The 23,120-nt window shown below is 47.0% G+C and overlaps 1 protein-coding gene and 1 long non-coding RNA gene across 2 annotated transcripts in view; one reads left to right on the top strand and one right to left on the bottom strand.

Annotated features, from left to right (window-relative positions):
- LOC121594436 overlaps window positions 1–23,120 on the bottom strand; it is a 130,991-nt gene that overhangs the window by 531 nt on the left and 107,340 nt on the right. Inside the window, exons 6-7 of the long non-coding RNA XR_006004972.1 lie at window positions 20,754–20,819; window positions 9,548–9,711 (exon numbers count right to left, since the gene is read on the bottom strand). This is a non-coding gene — a long non-coding RNA (uncharacterized LOC121594436). The remainder of the gene's footprint in view (window positions 1–9,547; window positions 9,712–20,753; window positions 20,820–23,120) is intronic.
- Window positions 21,044–22,715, top strand: LOC121594435. The gene has a single exon (XM_041917678.1). The coding sequence runs from the start codon at window positions 21,132–21,134 to the stop codon at window positions 22,680–22,682; it is 1,551 nt and encodes a 516-aa protein (XP_041773612.1). The 5' UTR covers window positions 21,044–21,131; the 3' UTR covers window positions 22,683–22,715.

The raw sequence follows: 23,120 nt of genomic DNA, 5'->3' as shown, positions 1-23,120 counted from the left end.
ATCTTGCGCAAACAGTCTCAGCCAGAACGAGAGCGTGTAATTTCCATACACAACCCTAAATGCACTCTACCCGATGCAATTGGAATGTCTTTTTTTTCACGTCGGGAAAGGAAAATCGCGCCCAGCGGTGGGAAGGAAAATAGCAATAAAAAGCAGGAAGGGTGAGTTTTTGTTTTCCACTGGCCTCCCGGTTGGCGAATGTGCACATCATTGTCGAAACAGCCACACTGTCTGGCATGCGAAAAGGTGTTCCCCCCCCCCCACACACACACACACACACACACACACACACACACGTACGGAGCTTGAATTTGGTTGGATTTCGTGGGCCAAGTCCCCATGCTGAGCAAACTTTTTTCGCCCCCCCCCTCTCACAAAAAACGAATCCCCCAAAGATGGCAGAACGTGACGGGAAATGACACGTTCAACTTTTGCAATTATTTATGCAGCGTTTTTTTCGTTCGTTTGCTGCACGCTGCTACCATCAAACCCCGGGCTCGTTTTCCCCCGCCTGCAGGTACTGCCGTGTTTGGTGCACTTTCCAAACCTTGCCTCATTTGAGGTCTCAAAGAGAACAAACAGAAACTGGTATGAAAGGGTGGTCCGCTCCTTCGTACCCTGGGCTTTCTTTCCCCCCCCCCCCTTGGATGAGGGCTTGGATGTGCATTCGATGGGGTAGCATTCGTGAATTGGGCAAATATTGTTCCCCTCCTTTCACTTACTCTCTCTATCTCACTCTCTCTCTCTTTCTCTCTCTCTCTCTCTATCTCTCTCTCTCTCTGCGGCGGGAAAGTTTCGTGCTACGATTGTTCCTGTCGGTGTCGTTTGATTTGATGGTGTTTTGTATGGAAGTGGCATGATGCCGGTGGCTTCATTATGGCAGCTCGTTTATGTTAGCCCAGGGCCACAGGCAGGCAGGCAGCCAGGAGGTCCACTTTTTGGCAGTGTGAGTGCTGTTTACGTACTCGATACATAGAGCAGCAGCAAAGCGGGGGTATTAAATTTAAGCAACTACGAAAGACAAACGTAGCCATGTTGCTGGCTATAGTTTGGTGCATAGTTGACGTGTGGTGGTCGTAATGGCTTTATTCAGGAGTCATTGCATTTCGATACAATAAGGTTAATAAAAGATCTGCGCTAAGTTACACTATTGTGGTATGTGTCTGACTGTCTTAATTATTTAAAATAAAATTTAGTATTTGTATAAGAAATATATCTATTGGACAAAATTATCAAATTATCAGTGCATTAATATGAAAATGGTACGGAGGGATTTATTGGATTTAGGGAACTAATTTTCTTTTTATATGGAATTTGACATTTGATGGCTGAATTAATGGCAAATTTTCCACAGAATCCACTCTTCAAGCCACTCCCAATTTTAGTCTAAAAATGTAAATAAATGCAAAAGTTATGTTCTCGTAAAGGTTAACTAGCGTATAGGCACTGGCGTATTAACACAAGAGGAGGCCCTAAGCGGTCCCACGAATGCAGGCCTGGTTGAAGCGTCGAACAGGGGATTGAATCAAAAATTCTCAACCAGAGAAACAGGATTTAGTAGCAATTTTACTCGCGAGCGGGGTGTGGGTAACATTTTCAGGGCCACTTCAGATCATGGGGCCCTCCCACGCGGCCGCTTAGTTTGCTTAGTGTTTGAGGCGCCCCTGCGTATAGGTTAAATTTAACTAATCAAGTACTAAGTATTTTATCACGAAACGATTTTAAAGAAATAAAACAGAAGACCAAGAAAGGAAGAAAGCATCAAGATGAGTTTTTCAATAAAGGATTACCTAAAACCAATGCTTAAAAATGTATTAGGTATTCTCGGTTCAAGCTAGAAGAAATGAATGAGCCTGATTAATGAATAAATGAGGCTCTCGGGACTGATTTGATCAATTCATCCAATTATTCATTATTTGCGGAACTCAAAGCACAATCAGAAACCATCGATGTTTTACAGAATTCAACTACACAGTGTAGTGCTAACGGACTACAGCCACGTGTACACTGCAGTTCCTTGAGTCCTGTGATCTCCTAAACCTCTCCTGCTACACATTTTTATTATGTGCTTCACCCTGTTCAACAACCCGGTAAAACAAACTTCCTCCCACACACACACACACACAGAGTAAAACTTTCCACTCCTTCAGGCGGCATTAATAATGCACCACCGATGTGAAGTCGTCGTGTAATTCCTCCTGCGGTAATCGATTCACCAGGGCAGCAGCAGCACAAACCTCAACCGGGATCTCATTTGATGGGATTAAGGTTGTGTAATGTGCCGGTTACACACATTGTGCCGCCCTTCCCTTCGACCTGCTGCTTCAGCTGAGCAGCTGCATGCAGGCGAGTGTGTTGCCCACTTGTTTTTGCCCCTTGCAGTGTTTCCGTCCAACAAAAGGCGGCTATTGCTAAAAACTGAACATTTCCGTGTGTGTGTGTCGGGGTAGGTTTTAATACAAAAGGTGTTATACGACTGTTTAGCTAGTTAACTTGCACGTGCAGTTATTGCCGCCGAGGTGAAAGTGAACAAGGTTTCTGCACAGCTTGAAGCCATTGTTTGACTGGTGTGTCGAGAGCTGGCTCCAAAAACTCGCCTTCCCTCATTTCTGACAGTGTGTTTTGCTCCACTCTGCCACACACAAAGGCACACAAAGCCCAGATGTGTTATGGAAAAAGTTGCCACCACCAGCACCACCACCACCACTGGGTGTATAATTTTGGGCTGCGTCCGGTTCTCTCCGGGGCCAGCAATGGGGTTGCGAAAACATGCGAGAAAAAGAAATCCTAACCCCAAAAGGTGGAGAAAGTTTCCTTTACGACCAGCCCCACACACACACACACACACACACCTGAAGTGATGGGACGAGGAGCGCTCAACGAGCTGTGGAATTCGATGCGAACAGGAAGTTATAGTTCCAGATATAGGGGAGGGACAGGAAGTAGCATGGTTACGGCAAAGACGGCAGGTGAAATGCTTCAAGCTGAGAACTGACTAACTTCCACATCCACAGGCGCAGTGCCGGGGTTTTGAAACTTTGTCCTCTACTCGCCTTGATGGCGTGGCGACGAACGAACGGACGGATCTCTATGTCTATTGGTATAGTTTTTGTGAGTGGAATGTTTTTTTTTGCCTCGCTCTCTTTTGTTGTTTTGTACAGCTCGTTGCTACACACACACACACGCTGTATCAAATTTGCATAATCCTTGTTTTCTTAATCCTTTAAGCTGAATGTTATCAAACGACATCACCGTTAGATGGTGTGTAGACACACACACTCACAGAGGTGCACTGCGCTTGTAGCATCAAATGGGTCTCTCGCGTACTCTTCCGTCCCCCTTTGCCATGGCCATTTTGTCAAGCTGGAGGAACTTGTGTGCGGCAAAAAGTCAGAGGACACTACCGCACGCCCCACGCGGTACAGTTAGCAGTTGTCTCCGGTGTGTCGAGTCGTCGTCATCGTTCAATCGGAATGACTTTCAAGCCACTGCTTGGGTACGTGCGCCGGTTTGGTAGTGGCGAACTTTTCTCACCCACGACGATGAAAATGCTCGGTTGAAAATGCCGATTTCCTCCTCACCGAAAAGTCGGTCAGTGGCAGTGGCGGATTTAACGGTACGCGGACTGAGCGGCCGCGGGGGGCCCCGTCTATTTAGGGGCCCCGTGGATGGTAATCCCAGCATATACAACAATGTGTACAATGTGTTCTCATCGAGAACTTTTGTGCCCAATAGGGGCCCCATGCACGAAGAAACTCATACTTGGTCTTTGATACAAGGTGTCTAAAAATGATATGGCTAGCTCGCTTTTTTACTACATCGTTTCATAGACTTGAAAAAACGATCAAGTATAATTCGTAATTCGTTGTTAGGCAGTGTGTTAGATCGTCGTCAAGAAGTTTGTGATCTAGGCGTTACACTGGACTCTAGTTTAAATTTCCGTTTACACGTTGACAACACTGTTAACAAGGCATATAAGATGCTAGGTTTTATCTTTCCACAATTCCGATAATGTAGTCATGGGCCGGTCTGGTGGTACAGTCGTCAACTCGTACTACTTAACAACATGCCCGTCATGGATTCAAGCCTCGAATAGACCGTGTTCCCATACGTAGGACTGACTATCCTGCTATGGTAACAATAAGTCATTGAAAGCCAAGGTCCCTTCACTAGTGGCTAGGTTCACTAGTGTGCCAATGAATAAAAAGTCATGTCTTAAGTCTTATGTCGTTGTTTACTTGTCTTGTGCGCACGGGGGTGAAGTACTGCTCAGTATTTTGGTTCCCGAATTGCACTACGATGATTAACACAATAGAGGCAATACAACGGAAGTTTACAAGACTTGCGTTAAAATGCGACCAATTCAGAGCACTCACAACCATGCCAAGTTAACGCCTCTCGTTACCTTCTGCTTGGCCTACAGACTCTCGAGCAACGTTTTAAAGTAAACAAATGTGCATTCGTTCTTCATCGACGTGCCTTCGAGACCTCTTCGCTCTCGTAACCTGCTTGTTGATGAGAGCAGGCGTACTTTATATGGAATACAATGAGCCATTACTAGCCATGACAAGGCTATTCAATACATGGTCTTATGACTTTGATTTTAACGAGTTAACGAAAATCGCATTTAAAAAGAAAATTTTATTAATTTCACCGGACACTGGATTAAGGCAGATGTCGATCTCGAGAATCTCCCCCCCCCCCGCTCGACACCAACAGGAGGCCTCAACTCCTTTTACCGCTTAGGGCCCCCAACACCCTAAATCCGCCACTGGTCAGTGGTTCGGGGGGTTTTTGAGGTTAGCTGCGGTACAGAACAACCTTTACCGACCCGTGAAGTCAAGACCCGTGGCAAGCCCGGGCAACACCAGGCGCGTTGCCGAACGGAAGTCAATCTTTTGAGTGGCAGAGAGCGCCCTATTTGCTTACCTCGGTTGCGGCACAACAGTGGCACGCAGCAGTACGCTCGTAAATATGGCTTTAGTCGCTCTGCCGTCGTATCCGGTGGTCGAGTGGTCTTGAGTGTGTGTACGTTTGTGACTTTTCTTCGCATTATGGGGAAAGCTGGTGGAATGGGGTCCGCTCTGGTGCTTCCTTTTGCGTACGTGACTGTCTGCCATTTCGGCTGTGTAGTCGCTGTAAGGAGTTTACGCCCAATCGAACCGAAAAGCGCATTAGCTCGCTGTGGCAAAGTGCATGAGCACCCTCCGTCGGAGTGGGATTATGATGAAGAACGCAACGCTCTGTTCAAGATAAATCCAAGAACTGTGCCATCCTTAGCTGAGCTGAGTCATTGCTTACTTCGAAATGGAGCATGAGCATTCGGAGGCGAATGTCGATACCTTAAAGTAATTAGAATCTACACACATTCTCGAAACATTGGCAAAAGGGCGACACATAAACAGAGAGAGAGAGAGAGACATCAGCCTAAAAGCGCAATTATTTTGCATGGTTGCACTTTCACACTCGCTGGCGTCGGCTGGAGTGTTTTCCACTAATCCCGAAGCGTCTGGGACGGGGATTAGGACATCGGGCTGGGGTATATTTCGTTCTTATTCCTCCCCTCAACAGCGAGAGGCAGCGTGTGTTTGGAGCGATTTGGTAAAATTAATGCACAGCCGGGCCGGGCTAAGCCGGCGGTAGGGCAGGGGAATTTATTCGGCAGCTTAACCATCGCAAACACGATGAATGGCGAAGGGCTGTGTGTTCAGGGGCAGAAAGCTTTGCCCGAAATTGCCCTCAGTGTTGCTCCGTCACGGACGGGGTTTTGTGTGTGCGTGTGTTTCTGTGTGTCGCACGCTGTCTGAACTGTGCCGGGTCGGTAATTAAATTCGACGACCCTTAAAAGAACTTTCCACCGGGGGTGACATTTATTTTATTATTTCTTTTTTCCCTCTCTCTGTCTCTCTGGCTGGAGTGATGTTTAGACAATTGTGAGGGTTTTTTGTTTTGTTTTGTTTGTTTGAAAATTTCATTGCATAGGGAGTGGGAAAGGGGGGGGGGCGTCTGTTAATTACTTAATCGTTACGACGGTATGTGATTTGTGACGATCTTAGCGAACCGGGATTAGCGGCGTTTGTGCGTGTTTCTGCAGTCGGGCAATGGGAATTAATTGGTGTGGTTGTGCTACAGTACACAGATTATTATAAAAAAGGATCCGAGTTGTTGTGTATCTATTAGATTGCTTTGGTTTTAAGTTTAAAGCTACAAAATTATTAAATAAAATTTTAAAATTGAAAATGTAAAAGAAAAATTGAAGCCATGATTGTGTCGAACAGCTTTGAACGAAAACGCACACAAGAAGAGTAATTGTTCAATGCTCTGGAGAAAATATCATCTTTTTTGTTGTCTTAAAGTTCACGGTACTATAAAATGTGTTGTTTAGATTGCTATTTTTCCATTTCATACACAATTGACCAAGTATGGTAGTTCCTGGAGAAAACAAGCTGTTGGATTTTGAGATAGGCAGAACACACCCTTAAGTTAGGCAATTAATTAATATGTGCCCATGCATAGGCAACACGCATTACATGTGTTATCCCTTTTAGGCAGAAATCCCATTTAAACTAGAATCCAGTTGGAATAGTGCAAACTCAACGAGAATTAAATAAGAACCTCTGGTGACAAGACCTCTTTGGTAAACTCCGTGGTTAGCAAGGCAGTAGTTTGCATCGGTGTGCCAGTCTTTTTCAAGGCTTTTGCTCGGGAGTGCTTCTCCCTCACTTAACACAGTCCACGAGACGGAGTAGGCCGTAGAAACCTACACAAGCTTCTATTCGACGCATGAATGAATCGTCAGTAAATTTGCAATATGATTTAAACTGATATCTTCGCAACACCCTAAATGAGTAATTCGTGTATCGACTTTAATCAACGGTTTGAATAGTTGATGTGTCAGTTAATTAATTATGATACATGCATAGCTCTCCTGGGGCTTTAATAAAACGATGATCGTGTTTTATAACAGCTCATCATTTTCCACCATTTCATCAATCGTGCGTTTAACGATGCGTTTAAATGAAATGCCAAATTATCTCTTAAATGAGCTTTTTACACAGTAAAACAGTCATCATACTACTCATCGCTAATTAGCGCTATTTTGCTAATCAAATTTAAGGGCCTCACAAAATTATTAGCTCCATTTTTTTCCACATAAAATACGTCCGATTTCCAGGCTCGGTTTGCCACACTCACTAGCACCACAGTAACATTATTAGCGGCATAGTTTCTCGTTAGTGAAGCCGCCGAAACCCATTCCTGGGGTCCTGGTTAAGTGTAATTACATCACACGCGCGCACACACACACAAAAGTCTATTACCGTGGAATAGACAGTGCACGTTTTTGGGGTTATCATTAGATGTGAGTGTGTGTCTGTTCCCTATTTTGATGCGTCCTTTTGTGAATGGATGTGTCGTGTGGCACCAAGGTTCGTAACAGGTTGACGCTAAACTATTGCAGCTCGGTCGCGCATTTCAATTACGGTTTCGCCCTATGCATTGTCTAACCTGACCGGAGTGAAACCGTTAAACTCGACCATTTCACTGCCCACAGACACACAGTTTCGCACCATTAGTTGCCACGCTTTGCCACGGTGCCAATTTCAATGAGATAGAAACAGATTTTAACGCACTGCCGAAAGAGCCGAAAGGTCCATCAAACTCAATCCGGGCGACAACGACGACGACGACGCGCATTGGGTGCACGCCTGGGCGAAAGCAGTTGCTTCACACGTGTGCAACTGACGGGAACGTGTTTGCTGCCGTCCCTGTCGGGCTCCTGCCCGCCTCGAAAACGCGGGACCGAGTTTTAGTTGGTTGAAAAATTGAAAATGCTGCACGGAATGGTGTTAAAAACATTTTGCACATTTTCCCCCCGGCCACAAAACACGCGTAAGCACTCGCTAATGGGTTTCATCCGTTTTCCCGTTTCATTCCCCCTCCGCAATGGGTATGCAGTTTGAAATTAAATTAAACTTTTCATTCACTACAATCTCTCTCTCACACACACACACAGACACACACATAGAGGGATTCCGTTTTGCTGATTTACCGTACTGTGCTGTGCCGACGTTCTGGGCAGCGGATGGGAAAGAAGTTGCTTTCCCAACTATCCCTTTGAAAGCTCGCTGCGCGTGAGCTTTTGCTTTGCTGTTGGGATGTGTGTCGTTGCTATGTTGTCGGTTTACCGCCAAACTAATTTTTTGTTTGAAATTCTTCCCCCCCCCCCTCCCTTTCACGCCGCTAAACGATCTGCACAGCCCGAGCCACGATCGAGAATGGTACAGCTCGTTTAGCGGTTAGCAATTTAGTGCTGTTGCAATTAATAATTCATGTTTAAAGTAAGTTTTGTTCGTCCCTTTCATTAGGACGAGTGGGTTGGCTCGTTTGTTTGCGTTCAGTTTCTACTCAAAACGAACTCAAACCCCCATAAACCAGAGCGTGAGCGAGAGTACGTAGCACATTACTACGAATAAAGGAAGGATTATTAAAGTGTAGTGCACTCGAGCAACATAATAGGGTTGATAATTTGGTACGCCGAACGAGCGTGTGAGTGCATTTGGAATTGAAGCGCGTCCCTAATGCACTTGCACTGCGAACCAAATCAAAGGCTTCGCATTTGAGGCTTGGATTGAGTTGCGTCAATTAAATCCTTGCCCACGGTTGCAGAGTATAGTTGCCGCTTTGTTGCAGCGCTCTGTACCATCCCAAAACCCGTGCATTATACACGCTCTGGTGTAATAATATCGGGCTTTAGTTCACTTTCGCGATATTAATGAGATTTTCCGGAGCTTCCGAGGGCGCTGTGTGTGTGGAATCCAATCAATGCAACTGTGTCCTGCGCCCTCCCGCAACACCACTGCACGCTCATGAACCGTACCGGGTGTCGGAATGTGAAATATGACCACACGCGAAGGTGTTGTTAATGATTTACCGCTGCAATCTGGTGAAGGGAGAGAAACCAGCAACAAAAAAACAAAAAGCACCATTCCCTATCGATAGTTGATGTCGTTTGATTTTTTGCACCCTTTTTGGGGGGAGGCACACTTTTTGCGCTTTGCCTGGATTGCATTGATGGGATTTCCTTCACGCTGCAACTGTTAAAGCCGTTCGAGTCGCCCTGGCGGCTCGAAATTAATGGGGAATATAAAAATTAATCAGAAGCCACAAAATAGTGAACGAGTTGTAAAATATATTCATGACTTACTGGCTCGCCCATAGAAGCGAGGGGGGAACTGTAAGGGGAACGCTGTGCCCGTTCGTGGCCGAAAGCCTGGCCGAGAGAAAATCGATTTATGAGCACCCATTAAAAGCATTCGCCGCAGCATCGGTGCGTGAAATTGGCCACCGCGCAATAGGTCGCAGTTGAGGCTGACGGCTGAGGTAAAACTGGCCAGTCAGTGTGTGTACCGTGGGTCGCGTCCCGAAAGATCAGGAAGTTTGGGGCTACCACACACGTGTGTGTGTGCGTGTCTGTTGAGCGCTATTATGAATTTATTGAAACATTAATTACAATTAATTTGTAGACCTCGCCGGCACATTCACTTACACAGTTGTCCCGCCGGCACAGCGCGGGATGAGGATGAGTGGGTGAGTTGGTTAGAGGCACGTTCGATGCGATAGCTGTCGATCGCTTACTTTGTAGAGACCGTGTAGGAGTTTGTTGATCCTGGGTAATACTTGATAGGACCAAAATGCTCTTGTTGAACACACCTGAAATCAAAAACAATGTAAAAATAGGACGTTATTAGATAATCGTTTTTAAACTTGAAATATTAAATAACATTGAGAAAAATTTTCAGATAGCTAGATTTTAGGATAAACGAGGCAAAGACCAAACTGATGGTGGCAACATCAGCGGCCAAACCAATAACTAATCCAAACCTACGTTGGTATGACGTACAGATAGGTGAACCCACTTTTGAAGTCGTCCCAGAATTCACCTGTTTAGGGTCAAAGGTCAGGGCTATGAGTTGCGTGCAAGGATGCTAGCTGCCAACCGGTATTTCTATAGCCTGAAACATCCGATCACCTCAAAGAACCCGTTCGCGACGGACGAAGCTGGGACTATATAGTACCTACATAGTACCGGTACTCACATACGCCTCTGAGACATGGACACTGTCCAAATCTGACGAAACCCTCTTAGCCACGTTCGAGAGTAAGATGCTCAGAAGGAAGGTTGGCCCCGTAAGTGTGGAAGGACAATGAAGGAGCCGCTATAATGACGAGCTATACGAGATGTACGGCTCACCATTGTGCAGCGTATCAAGCTCGCCAAGCTCCGGTGGGCTTGCCATGTTGTACACATGCAAACGGACGACCCAGCCTGTAAAGCCTTTTTAGACCATCCACAAGGACAGCAGAGGCGTGGTAGGCCCAAATTGAGGTGGCAAGATGGCGTGAAGGCGACCCCCATTAAGGCCGGGATAACGGACTGGCAGAAGTAGGCGCGAGACCGTGATAGGTTTCGGACACTCCTGAGGCAGGTCAATGCCGCAAAGCGGTTGTTGTAATGGATAAATAAAAAAAACAATAGATTGTAGGATAACATACTGCTTTTCAAGAGACAATTTATTATTGTTTCTTGAATTTCAGACAAATTCAAGGGGCTCTCTCAATTGTATTCTCCTGGTCACTGTCAAGAGAATTGCTCTTGTCAAAACTATTGCACTAAAATTCATTTCTTATTTTTGCGGTGACGAATATCTTGCATACTATGGTCACTGTACCACTGTACAATAGGGTGATATTGACCAGATCTTTGCGATCTTTGTGTGATTGTATTATAAGAGTTTCTTTAGAGTTTTTTTTACATCTTTTCAGAGCGTTTGTTATGCAATGTATTGCCTAGTTACAAGCCAACGATCTATAAAATCATCCATAAATGGTTGGTAGGAAGGAATAACATATTAGAAAAGAGTACAAAAATCCAAGCAGAATAGCTGCAACAGCTAAAATTTAACTTCTGATCTTGCAGATTAAGGTCGTTGACTTTTTATTTAGTTTAGATCTCAAGGAAATGGGAATGTCTTGTACAAAAAAAGCTGTTTAATAAAACGTTCGCGAAAGAATTTGATGATGATATTGTATGATGTTTTGTGTCATCTATTGTCAATCTTCCAGTCCTTCATGAACCAGGAAAGGTAAATAAACGGAGGACGCTTTGAACCGACTTCTTCTCCTCTTATCACTCCACGAGCCATCGTTAAAAGCAAGTATCTTAGACTGCATAAAGTTTTACAACCCTCAGCACTTGTTTAACACTCACCCCGCACCCAGCCCCCGCCGGGAAGCGCAACGTAAAAGAGAGTCATACACAGTGGGTACACATTCAGCCTGTAACGGTTACAGAACCGACAAGAGATGTGAAAATTATTAAATCAATAAATCCATATGTCTCCCAAAATGAGCAAAAGCTGGGTTTACTTAGACCTGTAACGCTCATGCTTGGGGCACAAAGCATGCACCCAGCGGATCGTTCCTGTTCAACACAAACACACAAACACCTGCTGGTTCGAGCCGACCTCAGTGCACCTCTCACGAGCGCGCGCGCGCGCGCTGTTGTTGTGTTTCTTTTAATAAAATTACACTCCCGGAACGTGCTTCTCGTGCGGAATGGGGCAAGCGAGAATGCGTGCCAGTTGTGCGAAAGTGTCTGCGCGCCAGCCCACCAACCCCGTCCCCCGCCATGCTCGTTGATATTCTGGGCATGAACGGCAGCTGCAAGCCGTACGCCAACAAGCTCCATCCCACACCCAGATTGGTACTCCACCCCCCCCCCCCCCCCCCCAGCACACTGGTACGGGCGGAAAAGGTTCCGGGTTAATCGACGCCTCTTCTCTCGAACGTCAAAAGGTGAGCAGCCCTTCGCGTCACAGTTGCGCGTGATGGGATGGACGCACGCATTTTCCCCCGAGTAGGTCGAAATCGATCCAGGCTCCGGTTCGAGATGAGATGATTTAGCGTGAATTGGTGGCGAGCTTGGGCAGGGGCATCGACCGGAATCGGGTGCGTCCTGTGGGAACGGTGGCTCGGTGGGAAATCTGCCGCCTTTTATGAGCTGATAAGATTATGTGCGAATGTGTGCGCCACTGGTTTATTGGCTTTCAACCTGACCGGGATTGAAGTCGTTTTGGGGCGTTGGGCCGGCACCGACCACCCGGGCCTACTTTATTCCTCACCCGGGGGGGATACAGCAGCAGGTCCCAGCAGACCGTTTCGGAAGGAGAGCTAACACATACGACTCTGCTCGCAGCAGAAAAAGGCACAAAGTTAACAAGCGTTTCGAGTTGGATGAGATTCGTCCTTTCATCCGTCCCTACTCCACAGGCACATCAATGGGATATGGTGATCGGAAAGTGAGGGAAAAAATGCTCCTTCTACGGCTCGGAAAAATCCACCACCGGGCACGGGGATGAAATGAATAACGTAACGTTGCTGTGAGGGCGCGTTGCCGCTCAAACACGTTCAACATTCATTAGCTGCACGGAGCCGTCGGTTTATGGCGATCTTTGCAAAGACGCCTATCACTAGCCATCAAGGCTTGGTGTGTGATACATTGCGTGTGTTTGTATTAAGCTTCTCCATTGCTATTCATTACCCGCTTCCGTCGAACGGGGAGAGGGAAAGCGCACCTAAGAGCAGGGCTGTAATAAAGTGGATTTGCCAAAGGCCCCATTAGATGCATGATTGAAGGCGAATATTGAATGCCTAACCATAAATTTCTACTCCAACGCAAACGGGGTCGGCAAAACTGGACCATCCCGATGACGAGCACGATTGAGTGGTTGACGCTTTGACTGGTGGATTATCTTTTTTGCATGATTACGAGCTGTATGGACGCAGTGTGTTGCTGCCGGCCCTTCATTAGCGTGGCAGTAAAGTGTGAATCGATTGGAGAGGTTTAATGCTGTTAAGTAGATGATCTCTTAATTGAAATCGTTTTCTTATGGTTTACCGAGTGCGTTTAGATTGATTAAAATCGTCGGGAAGAGAAAAGGAGGCTGTTGATGAATGGAGATGGAAACGACTTAATTGATGAGACTTAATAGACGATTAAGGCATATTTGGATACAATAATCGTTGTTGTATCCATAGGCTACGATTTATATACATTGAGCATAATTCCTGCAAGCAATTGGAAATGCTGAATGTTACAATGTAACTTGCTGGTGTGAAAGTTGCCCACCAGGCCCAGAAGGAACACCACTGCGATGTAGAAGAAGCACCAGAATGTTTGTATTTTGCTTGTAAATTAATCACCCGTATCTTTACCATTTCGTGATGGGATTTTATTTGTCTTATTGCAGCACCCGACAGACGAAAGAAAAGGGAACAGACTCCAAAGGCGCATCCTTCCACCGGCCGCTTGGGCAGCAAACACAAACGATGCAAATTGCAATCGGCTACGGCAATCTCGTCCGCACACGCGATGGCGATTTGCGCAAAAAAGGAAACGGAACGTTCAACCACGGCGAGTTGGTAGCTAGGTGGCTTGTGGCTGGCTTTCCCCTTGCCCGGGGTAGAACGGGCAGATGCCCGTTTTGTGCGAAATCCATTGCAGCTTGCTGATGACACGTAACGTAAGCGGCAAGCGCACAAACGTAACGCAAATATTCGCTCAGCGCGAATGGAATGATTTATTCATTTCTGCGGTTTAATGAATGCCGGACTCGAATCGGTCCGTTGTCGGTCCGAAAATGCTAAACGTTTCTTGGGCCGGTGGTGTTGTGGAGTCAGGGGGAAAAAGCAAACGGGTTGGTGTGTGTGTGTTTTTATTACTATTTTTTCTGTTGTTGGAAACATGCACCTTCTCCCATGGCGTATGGTTCGTGCGTTGCAACATAGTAACACAGCTACACTGTGCTCCGGCGCTATGCTAACTACTGCAAAACAAAACACAGGCGACGACGAGGGCGGTGACTATCTACATCGAATACATTTAATTAAACAGATGGATAAAAATGAACAACTACATCGGTAGCTGGACATGGGCGGCACGCGGTCCAATTGGAAGTGTAAACAGGGAAAAGAAAAACAATGCAACTTCATCTCACGGTTGGAAAGGGACACTGTAATCTTTCAATTGCGTTACAAAATCGTAGAAGAAATAAATGAAACCTTTTTGCTTTTCCCACTGTCCAGTTACGGTGTTTCTGTGTTGTGAATGGTGCTGGTGTAAATATGCTAGACGAAAGATTTGAATTCTTTCTGTAAATTGATGGCGATAGGGTTTTTTTATAACAAACAAGAATAAGGTTACAATGATATATGTTGTAGTTACACAGCAGTAGCTTTGAGGTTGCTGCGGAAAGAACGGTCGAGTTTTACTTTATAGAGGACAAACAGATAAATTCACAGAAATGTTTGAAGGGTTAAATCAGTTTAGTCACTAGCAACGTACAATTCAACGAGATATCATCCTAAAAGTATGCAATATGTGACATAAGGCTGCTGTAAGCCGCATAATGCATACTTTTAGGCGAACATCTCGTTCAATTGAACTCTTATTGCGTGAAAGTAACTACAGATCTAAAACCAAGAAACAGAAAACGAATAAATCGATGGAAAAATCAAACAGTCCATTGGCACATAAAATAAACGATATGAATCGCTGCCAGTGAGCCCCACTCATTAAAGATCAGCATTTAATCCCTTGCCATCGTTGGTAGAAAGGTGAGAAAATGGGTAAATGCATGCTTTACACGGCTTATTGCTTCTCCATTCCTCCATTGAACGATTTGCCCTTCCCCTGGCTGAACTTTTTCCAGCGTGTGCCGTAGAAAAAAAAGCGTACCCCATTGACCCATGACAGGTGGGAGGAAAAAAAGAAAGAAATATAACCAACCCACCATTCAGCTAATACCCGACGAATTAGTTCGACCAGCAGGGGCGCGTACCCGGGCGCGAGCGCATTTTGTCGTGCTTGCTTGGCGCTTGCTTTCCCAACCGACCGGCGCCACGTGCAGCCAGCCAAGTGTTGTGTGTATGAACACGTTCCAATTCCCTCTCTTCTCATCCACCTTTCTTTTTTCTTTCATTTGCACGGAAACCGGTTTGTAGCCGCCCAGTGGCAAAGTGTTTAATAACGTGACCAACAGTAATTTATATCTTTCACCTTCTGATTTTTATCTCACCTGTGTACTTTGTCGCCTTTGCTTTTGAGGCGGAGGGGGGGGGGGGTTGATCGCGGGCGGGACGGTTGCTCCCGAAAGCGGGCAGCAAAACAGTGGTTAGTTTGTATAAACGGTTTGACCAATCATTAAAACGTCGGTACCAATGGAAGGAGGCAAGAAACACCAACGAAAAAAAAAAAAGGCACAAGGAAGGAAAGCACAGAATGAAGTGAAAAAGTAGCGGAAACTGTATACGAAAAGCTTCCTACGGGTCGTGTCGTTCGTTTAGCTACCCAACACCATCCGAGAGAAGGAGGAGGGGAGAGCTCAATTTGATCTTTCACCGAGCGTTTCTCTATTTTTTATGCTGTCCCCGCTTTGCGCACCTTCCGAAAGGGGGTCAGCACTTGTGCCCAGTGTACAACATTCTTGCTCTTGGATCTTACGGGTAGTGGTGAGGGGCCTTTTTTTTGTTCCCAGCCTGATTTTATGTGTCTTGAATTTCCTTTACTGATTTTTCGTCCTTTTTTGTCCTTACTTGTGCCGTTGAAAACCACTTAAATGCACGTGGTATGATCGGAACGAAACCTTAGATGAAGAAAAAAACGAGAAACCGGGGAACGAAGTCGAATGCAGTCAATGTTTATCGTTTCTAAATTGGTTTAAATGTGCCACTGCACACTGGGTGCGCTTTGCAGTTGCTTTTATGGCTTTGTGAGGGGTTTGGGAAAACGCCTCGCCAAGTGGGGAATGGTAGCAATTGCCATTTGGCTGGTTTATTTTTGCTCCATCTGGGCACTGTTAGAAAGTGGTTCTACAAGGAGCTGACATTGCTTTATATGGCAAATTGAATTTTGTATTGATTTTAATATGCTCTCGGTGTCTCGTTTCGCTTGGAAGCAGTAGGTGAGTATTGGAACCTTATGGATTGTTATTGAAGTTCCCCTAACTACTGCCCTTATCAGTCGATCGATGATCTGCGGTAATGTAAATCTACTTTACGCACAACACAACAAGCCCATCCAGTGCAATGCACTTAAAATCATGAATCAAATCAATTCATCCATTTGTTCTACCCCGCCAAAATTGCAGCAAGAACGTAGCTGTGTAGCATTGTGTCGCGTGAAATGATGAGCCTGAAATGACCAACTCCACGTGCCGCTGGCTGCCGTTTGATATTAGTCCACATCCGCACCGCACTACTGCTAACAAAGGAATGGGCACGCAACAAAACTCCCACTCCACTCGCGGGCCAACATTCGCAAAACCGATACCATCTTCTGTCACCATAAATCGCATTGATAAAGCGAACATGCGAAGTTTACTCCCCTTTGCGAAGCGGCTCGTCGATCGTGCTCGACGTGTGGCAAGCCGTAATGAAGCCCTGTCTCTTTCCGTCCCTCCCCCTTTCCACACACCGTCCAAACGGGAGCGTCCATTTTGGAGTCACATCGGTAGTTAATTAAATAGCACTCATAAATCACCCCCCCCCCCCTCATTGGAGAGCAACCTTTGGGTCGTTTCGGGCGCGGGATGGGTCAGCTCAAGCACGCGTTCCCCGTCGTCCAAACAGCCGCCACGGCGGAGGGCGAAGATTTTACATCAAATTCCATTTATCACCAGCCACCGACACCCGTACCTAACCGCTCGGCTTTGGGGGGGGGGAATGGTTCCCCTCGCTGCAAAAGCCCGCCCAAGTTAACCTACATAATGAGGTTGATTTCAGGCGGCGTGCAACGTGATTAGGCGAGCGAACGTTGGGGAAGCGAGCGCGTGATACGCACGTAACAGCGGGCTGCCGTCGCACGGTGTGTCTGTGTTCCCTCCCCAATTTCTCACCGTTTGTACCGGGGGGGGGGGGGGGGGGAGTGCAGCCGGGGTATTTGGGTAAACCCAACGGCCAACTGACTGGTTTACCGCGACAGATCAACTGTCAAATCACGTTGCAGAGCCAGTCGTGCGCTTCTATGCAGCAGAGCTGATGGAATTTAATGTATTTCTGTGGCCGTGGCTGGGATGTGAGTGAGCCAGCGGTTGGAGCACCAATTGGTGGGATAATTTCCGTGGGCACGGTGCACCGAGTGGTTTGGAAGGGGATGGGAAAAGATGCAGTAGTGTGTTATTTATGGCCTCTGCTAGAACGAGCGTCCAGGAGTTGCCGGTTGTATGTGTTCTAGAGTGGAGGAAAGGGCATCGAAACTAGCAAGGACAAGATTATCGATGGATTCCATGCAATCTGGAAGCTTTTAAAAGAAAAGTCTCTTGTTCCCAACTCGGTTCTAACTGATTTGCTAACGATTGGTATTTATTTTTCATCTTTTATTAAATAATATTGCAAAATAAACTCCAACTAAAGTGTTTGTTCAGTCGATTCCACTTTTAATTTGTCCCTTTTGTCTGGAATGCTACTCCCCAAGACTCCCACAAGCACAATGTTACACTGTATGGTTTCACCTGAACTGCAACAATTGCCTCAAAACTGAGCTGTGTTTGTGCGGCGTTGGAAAACTTTACACGTCCAACGCTCCGGTGCAATATAAACTCAATCTAACCGCAAAAGGGACGTCCTATGCTTGCCTTCCCATTTACCTCTTCAGAATTTGCCACAGTATCTCGTTGCTGGATGGATGCGGAATTAAATCAAATCACTATTATTTATCTATTCTAAACTAATAAATTACGGTCAGCACCGAGAGGGTCCGTGACCGAAACCGAAACGTTAGCAATAGGCTCGAGATGGCAGATCGGAGCATGATCAGGTGTCCCTTTGGATGGGTTATTTGCATGTGCAAATGTTTGAGGCACGTTCACGACCACACGCCACGTACGTCTGTATGTGCGTGTATGTGTCTGTGAGTGGCCAGTTTCGCATGCGATATGGGGACAGAGAAGCAAATAAATAAAGCAGCTCGGATGGTGGAAGGTTTGGCCAAGCGGAGTCGAGTGTCATTTTATAGCACACTCTAATCAAAGATCAACAATTGCTCCGGAACCGGATTGGGGTGCCTGAGAGTTGTGCCCTCCCTCCCCGTCGGAATCCCCGCGTCACCGTTCCCCCGAACCTTTGGGCCGAATTTTGATGGTGCAGAACGCGTTGGCGTTGGTGGTTGTTGCATATTAAGAAGAGCCAACCAGGGTGCGGCCACAAAACGGGAAAGCAGAGGGGGGTGGGTTTTCATTATGTATTCCCAACCCAAGTGTGTCGCAACCCGCACGGCGGCCCCGCAGAGATGGAACCACAGAAAGGTTTGCTTTCGATAAACACCTGAACAGGAGAGAATGCACACCAACAATCACACACACACACACACACACACACACACACACACACACACACACACACACACACACACACACACACACACACACGCACGCACACACACACACACACACACACACACACACACACACACACACACACACACACACACACCACACACACACACACACACACACACACACACACACACACACACACACACACACACACACACAGACACACACATGGCTAGACGGTTCACACTTGTGCTCGGGTGGGTTGCTGTTTTGCTGTGGTTCCTTCACCGGTGTGGGTGGCTCACCGGCGTGGCTATTATGTTTCGGATCCCTTCTGCCTCCCTTTCATGCACAAACAAACCGACTCCGCCTGTTTGCTTGGGCTGCTTGGAGTGTTGGGCCTGGGCAGCTGCACATAAACATCATAATCATATCAAAATACGGAAAACAAAATATGCAAATTTGTTCTAAATTACTAAATCAAAATAAAGTAAATATTCATACAACCCAGCCACACACAGCTGCACCTTTGCCGTTCTGGTGTGTGGTGTCGGTTGTATTTGAGAGTGTGTGTGTGTGTGTGTGTGTGTGTGTGTGTGTGTGTGTGTGTGTTTATGTGTATCAGTGTGTGTGTGTGTGGGTAAGGCTGTTTGTTTGATCGTGGGTAACCAATTTTTGTAGACTGATTGACTAATGTAGACCTCGGATAGAGGTGTTTGAAGCGAATGAACTAGGTTTGGTTGGTTTTGCGCTTGAAGTTGATATTAAAATGAAATAAAATAAAATTGTGGTTAGATGATTACATTAATGTACAGAATATCAAGTGATTGTTGCTGATCCTTTTTAAGAAGGACAAGGCGTCTCCATTATTGATGTGGGATAATATTTTAAAAGATTTTCATCATAATAATCGAATCGCTGTTGAGTGAAATACGCCCTAAACTAATAGGGATATTTATGAAACAAAAAGAACTACAGCTTTGTAAAGCAATTATTTTAACACAAAAAAACAGTGTGTTTTCCTGTTGACCATGTGGCCGTGGAGACGCTTGGTGGCTTATAAAACTCACAGAAATGGCGCATTGTCTCCAGCAACGTTTTGATTTAAACCAACACATTTAAGCCTTTAGGATGCTCTGTCATCCAGAAGATACTTCCATCAATCAGTGAAGCTTAAGGGTATGACAAAAACAACGCCATAAACACTGTCACGATCGATTTCTTTCACTACATTGAAGCGTTGGTTTTCTCGTTTTTTTTTTGTTTTGTAATTGCACAACCACCGTTTCACACCATCAGTAGCAGGCTGGGGAAGCAGCAAAATCCAGCCAGTGACATGAAACTTTTTAATCCGCTTCCATAAATAATTCTTAACGTTTAGCTTTTCTTCCCCCTGCTGCGAGCGCATCCAGCGTCTTTCGTCCGCGCGTTTTGGACCAACTGGCAAACATTCTTCGACCGACCGAGAGCAGCGACATCGTTTCACAGCGTGTTCACTTCGGTCGGTAAGTTCATGCATGTAGTGCTATGATGAAGTGCGGCGCAGATTCTCCCGCCTCCCCCCCCCCCCCTCTAGACTGACACTAAAACTTTAATTAAACAAGTAAATTTATATCTCTGTCTTGGAATGCCGTACTCCGTAAAAGCTGGAGCGTGCGGCAAGCAGCGACGTTGTACGCCGTGCGCTTAAGATTGAATGTTGAGCTGTCAAAAGTTTGATGCTCACGACGGTGCTTTACAAGGGCAGTACCGCATTTCTTTGAAAAGTGAAGTAGTTTGCGTGTGTTTTTTCTTCTTTTCTGTTGTTGTTATTCGTATCACTCTGCTGCTCTCTGTGCTGTGCTGCACGACGCTGCATCGTTGCAAAGTTTGTTTGACGTAACGGGGCTGGCTTGCATTATACATCTGATAGATTTGGGAAGCAATGGAAATGAAAGTGTGTTTGCTGTAGTGTCGTATTTGCGTTGCTTGTGCTGCTCGCGCGCAATGGGTTGAGTTTCGAGAAAGCCGGTAGCTTTTGCGTTTGCATACCAAACAGTCAAACAAAGGCACAATGCTAATTGCTTTGGCAGATAGAGAGCGAGAGATCGAGACAGATGGTTTCAAATCGCTTCCGATGGGCTTTTGGAGTGTATTGAAGAGAGTATTGGATGAATAGGAATAGAGCTTGGTTGCTAGTTTCTTGTGAGGGAGAATTTTAATGATACATGGAACAGGTTTTTTATCAATTGTTTTATTAACTTAATGATTTAAAGTAGTATTACTTTTCCTTTTTTTAAACATTTAGAAGGCTTGTTGGTTTGCAAAATTCTTCTTCTATTTGACAAAAAATAGCATAAAGTGGAATGAAATTTCACTTACCTTAACTGAACCGCTGTATAGCAACGTCTCGGCTTCGCCCTCACTCTCCATCGTGTATTTCATCATCTGTAAATAAAGAGATACAACTTGTTACATTCGTGTGCCCGTTTCACTTGCTTCCGGTGATAATAATCAATTTTGTTGCGAAATATTAGTACAGATGGGCTGCCTGCGACGAGCAGTGATGAATTATTAACTACTAACCCATCGCACAGCGATCCAATCAACAACTTTTCCGTATATAAACCCAACCCTACCCACTATCCAGTGTATGCAGTTGTTTAGCCGGCGAGTGTGTGAGTGTCCACTAACAGACTTCCTGCTGGAAAATAAACTTCCAATCCAATCGAACCTCCCCACGCCCCGGTGCAAGACAGCATGAAGTATCGGTTCGCCCTGCTCACTGTGCTGGTGGTGGCCGTCGCTACCCGTCCCAGTGCAACCAGCCCCTTGCCCGACTTTGCGGTACCGGCACGCATGACCGGCGTCGCCAGCGGTAGCCTCGACTCGTCCGGTAATGTGGTGCAAAACACGGCCCGCGTCCTGAACCTGCTCGACCGATTCCAATCGATCACCGAGTCGCTGTACGGGCTGCAAACCCCGACGCTCTACCGGCTGGCGACGGGCCTGCGGGTCGTGCTGGACAGTCTGGTCGAGTCGGGCAGTCCCATCTTCCAGGGCCTGTCGAATGCGGCCCGCCTCTCCACCGGCAACATTACGACCGTGTTCGACGGCATTCGCCGCAGCATCAATGGTACGATCGCGCTGCACGAGCTGCACCAGTCGGCCCTCAACGGGACGGTGCTGCTGCTCGGTACGGGCGGTGTGCACAACGTTAGCACCGTGCTGGACCAACTGGTGCGTAATGTGGCCAACCTGACCGGTGCGCTGGACGAGATCGAGCCGGCAATCGTTGCCATGCAGGAGCAGGAGCTGTCCCGACCGACCCAGGCACAGGTGGATGGACGGTATCCGCGCGCCGCCATACGCAGGCTGAACGGCATACTGCTCGACTACGTCAACATTGGGCAGGCCACGGTACCACAAATCAACGCCGTTGTCAATCGCATCCGCATGATGGATGGTTTCATCGGCCGGCTAGCCGCGGTGACGGGTGGACTGTGGAGCGACCTGAACCGCACGCTGGCCGCCGTCAACGGGAGTGTCTACGCGGGAGTACAGCAACGCCTGCACACCACCGCCCGTACGATGCGCAACAATTTCAATGCGACCGTGCTCGGGACGGCAAGAAAGTTGAAGCTCTTCTTTCTGGACGATCTGCAGGAGATGCAGCTGGTGGCACGCAATGCGAGCGCGCTGCTTGTCAAACGTCTCGCCAACGTCACCGGGGCGTTGGATGGGCTGGTCAACCGCACCGAGGTGCTGATGGAAGGCTACGAGTCGGAGCTGGTGCTGAATCGAACCATTGCCGCTGTCACGGATCTGGCCTGGAGGTTAGCGCTGTCCGTTACCTCGTCCGTGCCGGGAGCGGACATTTGTTACGCCCGGTACAACTACGAGTTCGACAAGATACCGCGGCTTATCTACGGTTCGCTCGTGGCCTGTGGCCAGCGGGAGGCCCGAACGCTGCAGTCCGTTGGCGGTGGTTTGAGTGGTGCGCTTTCCCTCACCCAGACACAGCTGGACGCGGAGACGAGTAATTACGAGCAGTGTTTGGGCGGACTGGTGCCCGGATCGTCGGATGTGTTGAAGCGCCAGCGCATCGTTTGTCTGCGGGGTGCCGAGCGGTTCTCGGGCGTGCTGGGTGACGCCGTGGTCGCTGCACAATTGAGCGCGTTCCAGGCGCTACTGCAGAAGGAGATGAGCTACAGTGCCGAGCGACATCATCAGTGTGTTCGTACGAGCGGCCACTTGATGGTTGCCGAAGTGAAGCGCCTGTGGAGTTCGATTGCCAACTGTTTGAGTTAGGAGCTTAATGAATGCCGTGCTACGGCAGCTTAAAAATGAAGAGAGTGTTTTTTTCGTGTTTTTGAAGAAACTGGTATCACATCCCAAGTTTGTTTAATTTTCATCCATCAACAAGCGAGGAATGCTCGCACTCTTTTGCTCAGTCCTCTGTCCGTGTCCGTACAAACAACGAATAAACAATAGTGCTTAATTAAAATTTTAAACCCCTCCCAACGACCGGTGGAACACAGCCAACGTTGAGGCAGCGTGGTCCTGCTGCGGTCGCTTGTGTTGGTAGTGTCAATCGTCATCCTTACTGTACCCTGCTCTTCCTTCTCTTCTCATCATCAAACCCTTCCGAATCTATCGCGAGCACGCGGAAATGTGTTTCATCTCGCACTGGTGACGGCAGCGGTGGCGTGTTGGTGTTCGCTGATCGGTTGGTGTTTGCGTTAGCCG

The sequence above is a fragment of the Anopheles merus genome, chromosome 2L (genome assembly GCF_017562075.2).
Source record: "Anopheles merus strain MAF chromosome 2L, AmerM5.1, whole genome shotgun sequence".
Classification (NCBI taxonomy): Eukaryota; Metazoa; Arthropoda; class Insecta; order Diptera; family Culicidae; genus Anopheles; species Anopheles merus.
Note: the sequence above shows the minus strand (reverse complement) of the source record. Positions and strands in the feature narration are given on the sequence as shown.

Coding starts and splice junctions, on each gene's coding strand:
- LOC121594435 (XM_041917678.1), top strand. CDS start 21,132: ATGAAGTATCGGTTCGCCCTGCTCACTGTGCTGGTGGTGGCCGTCGCT.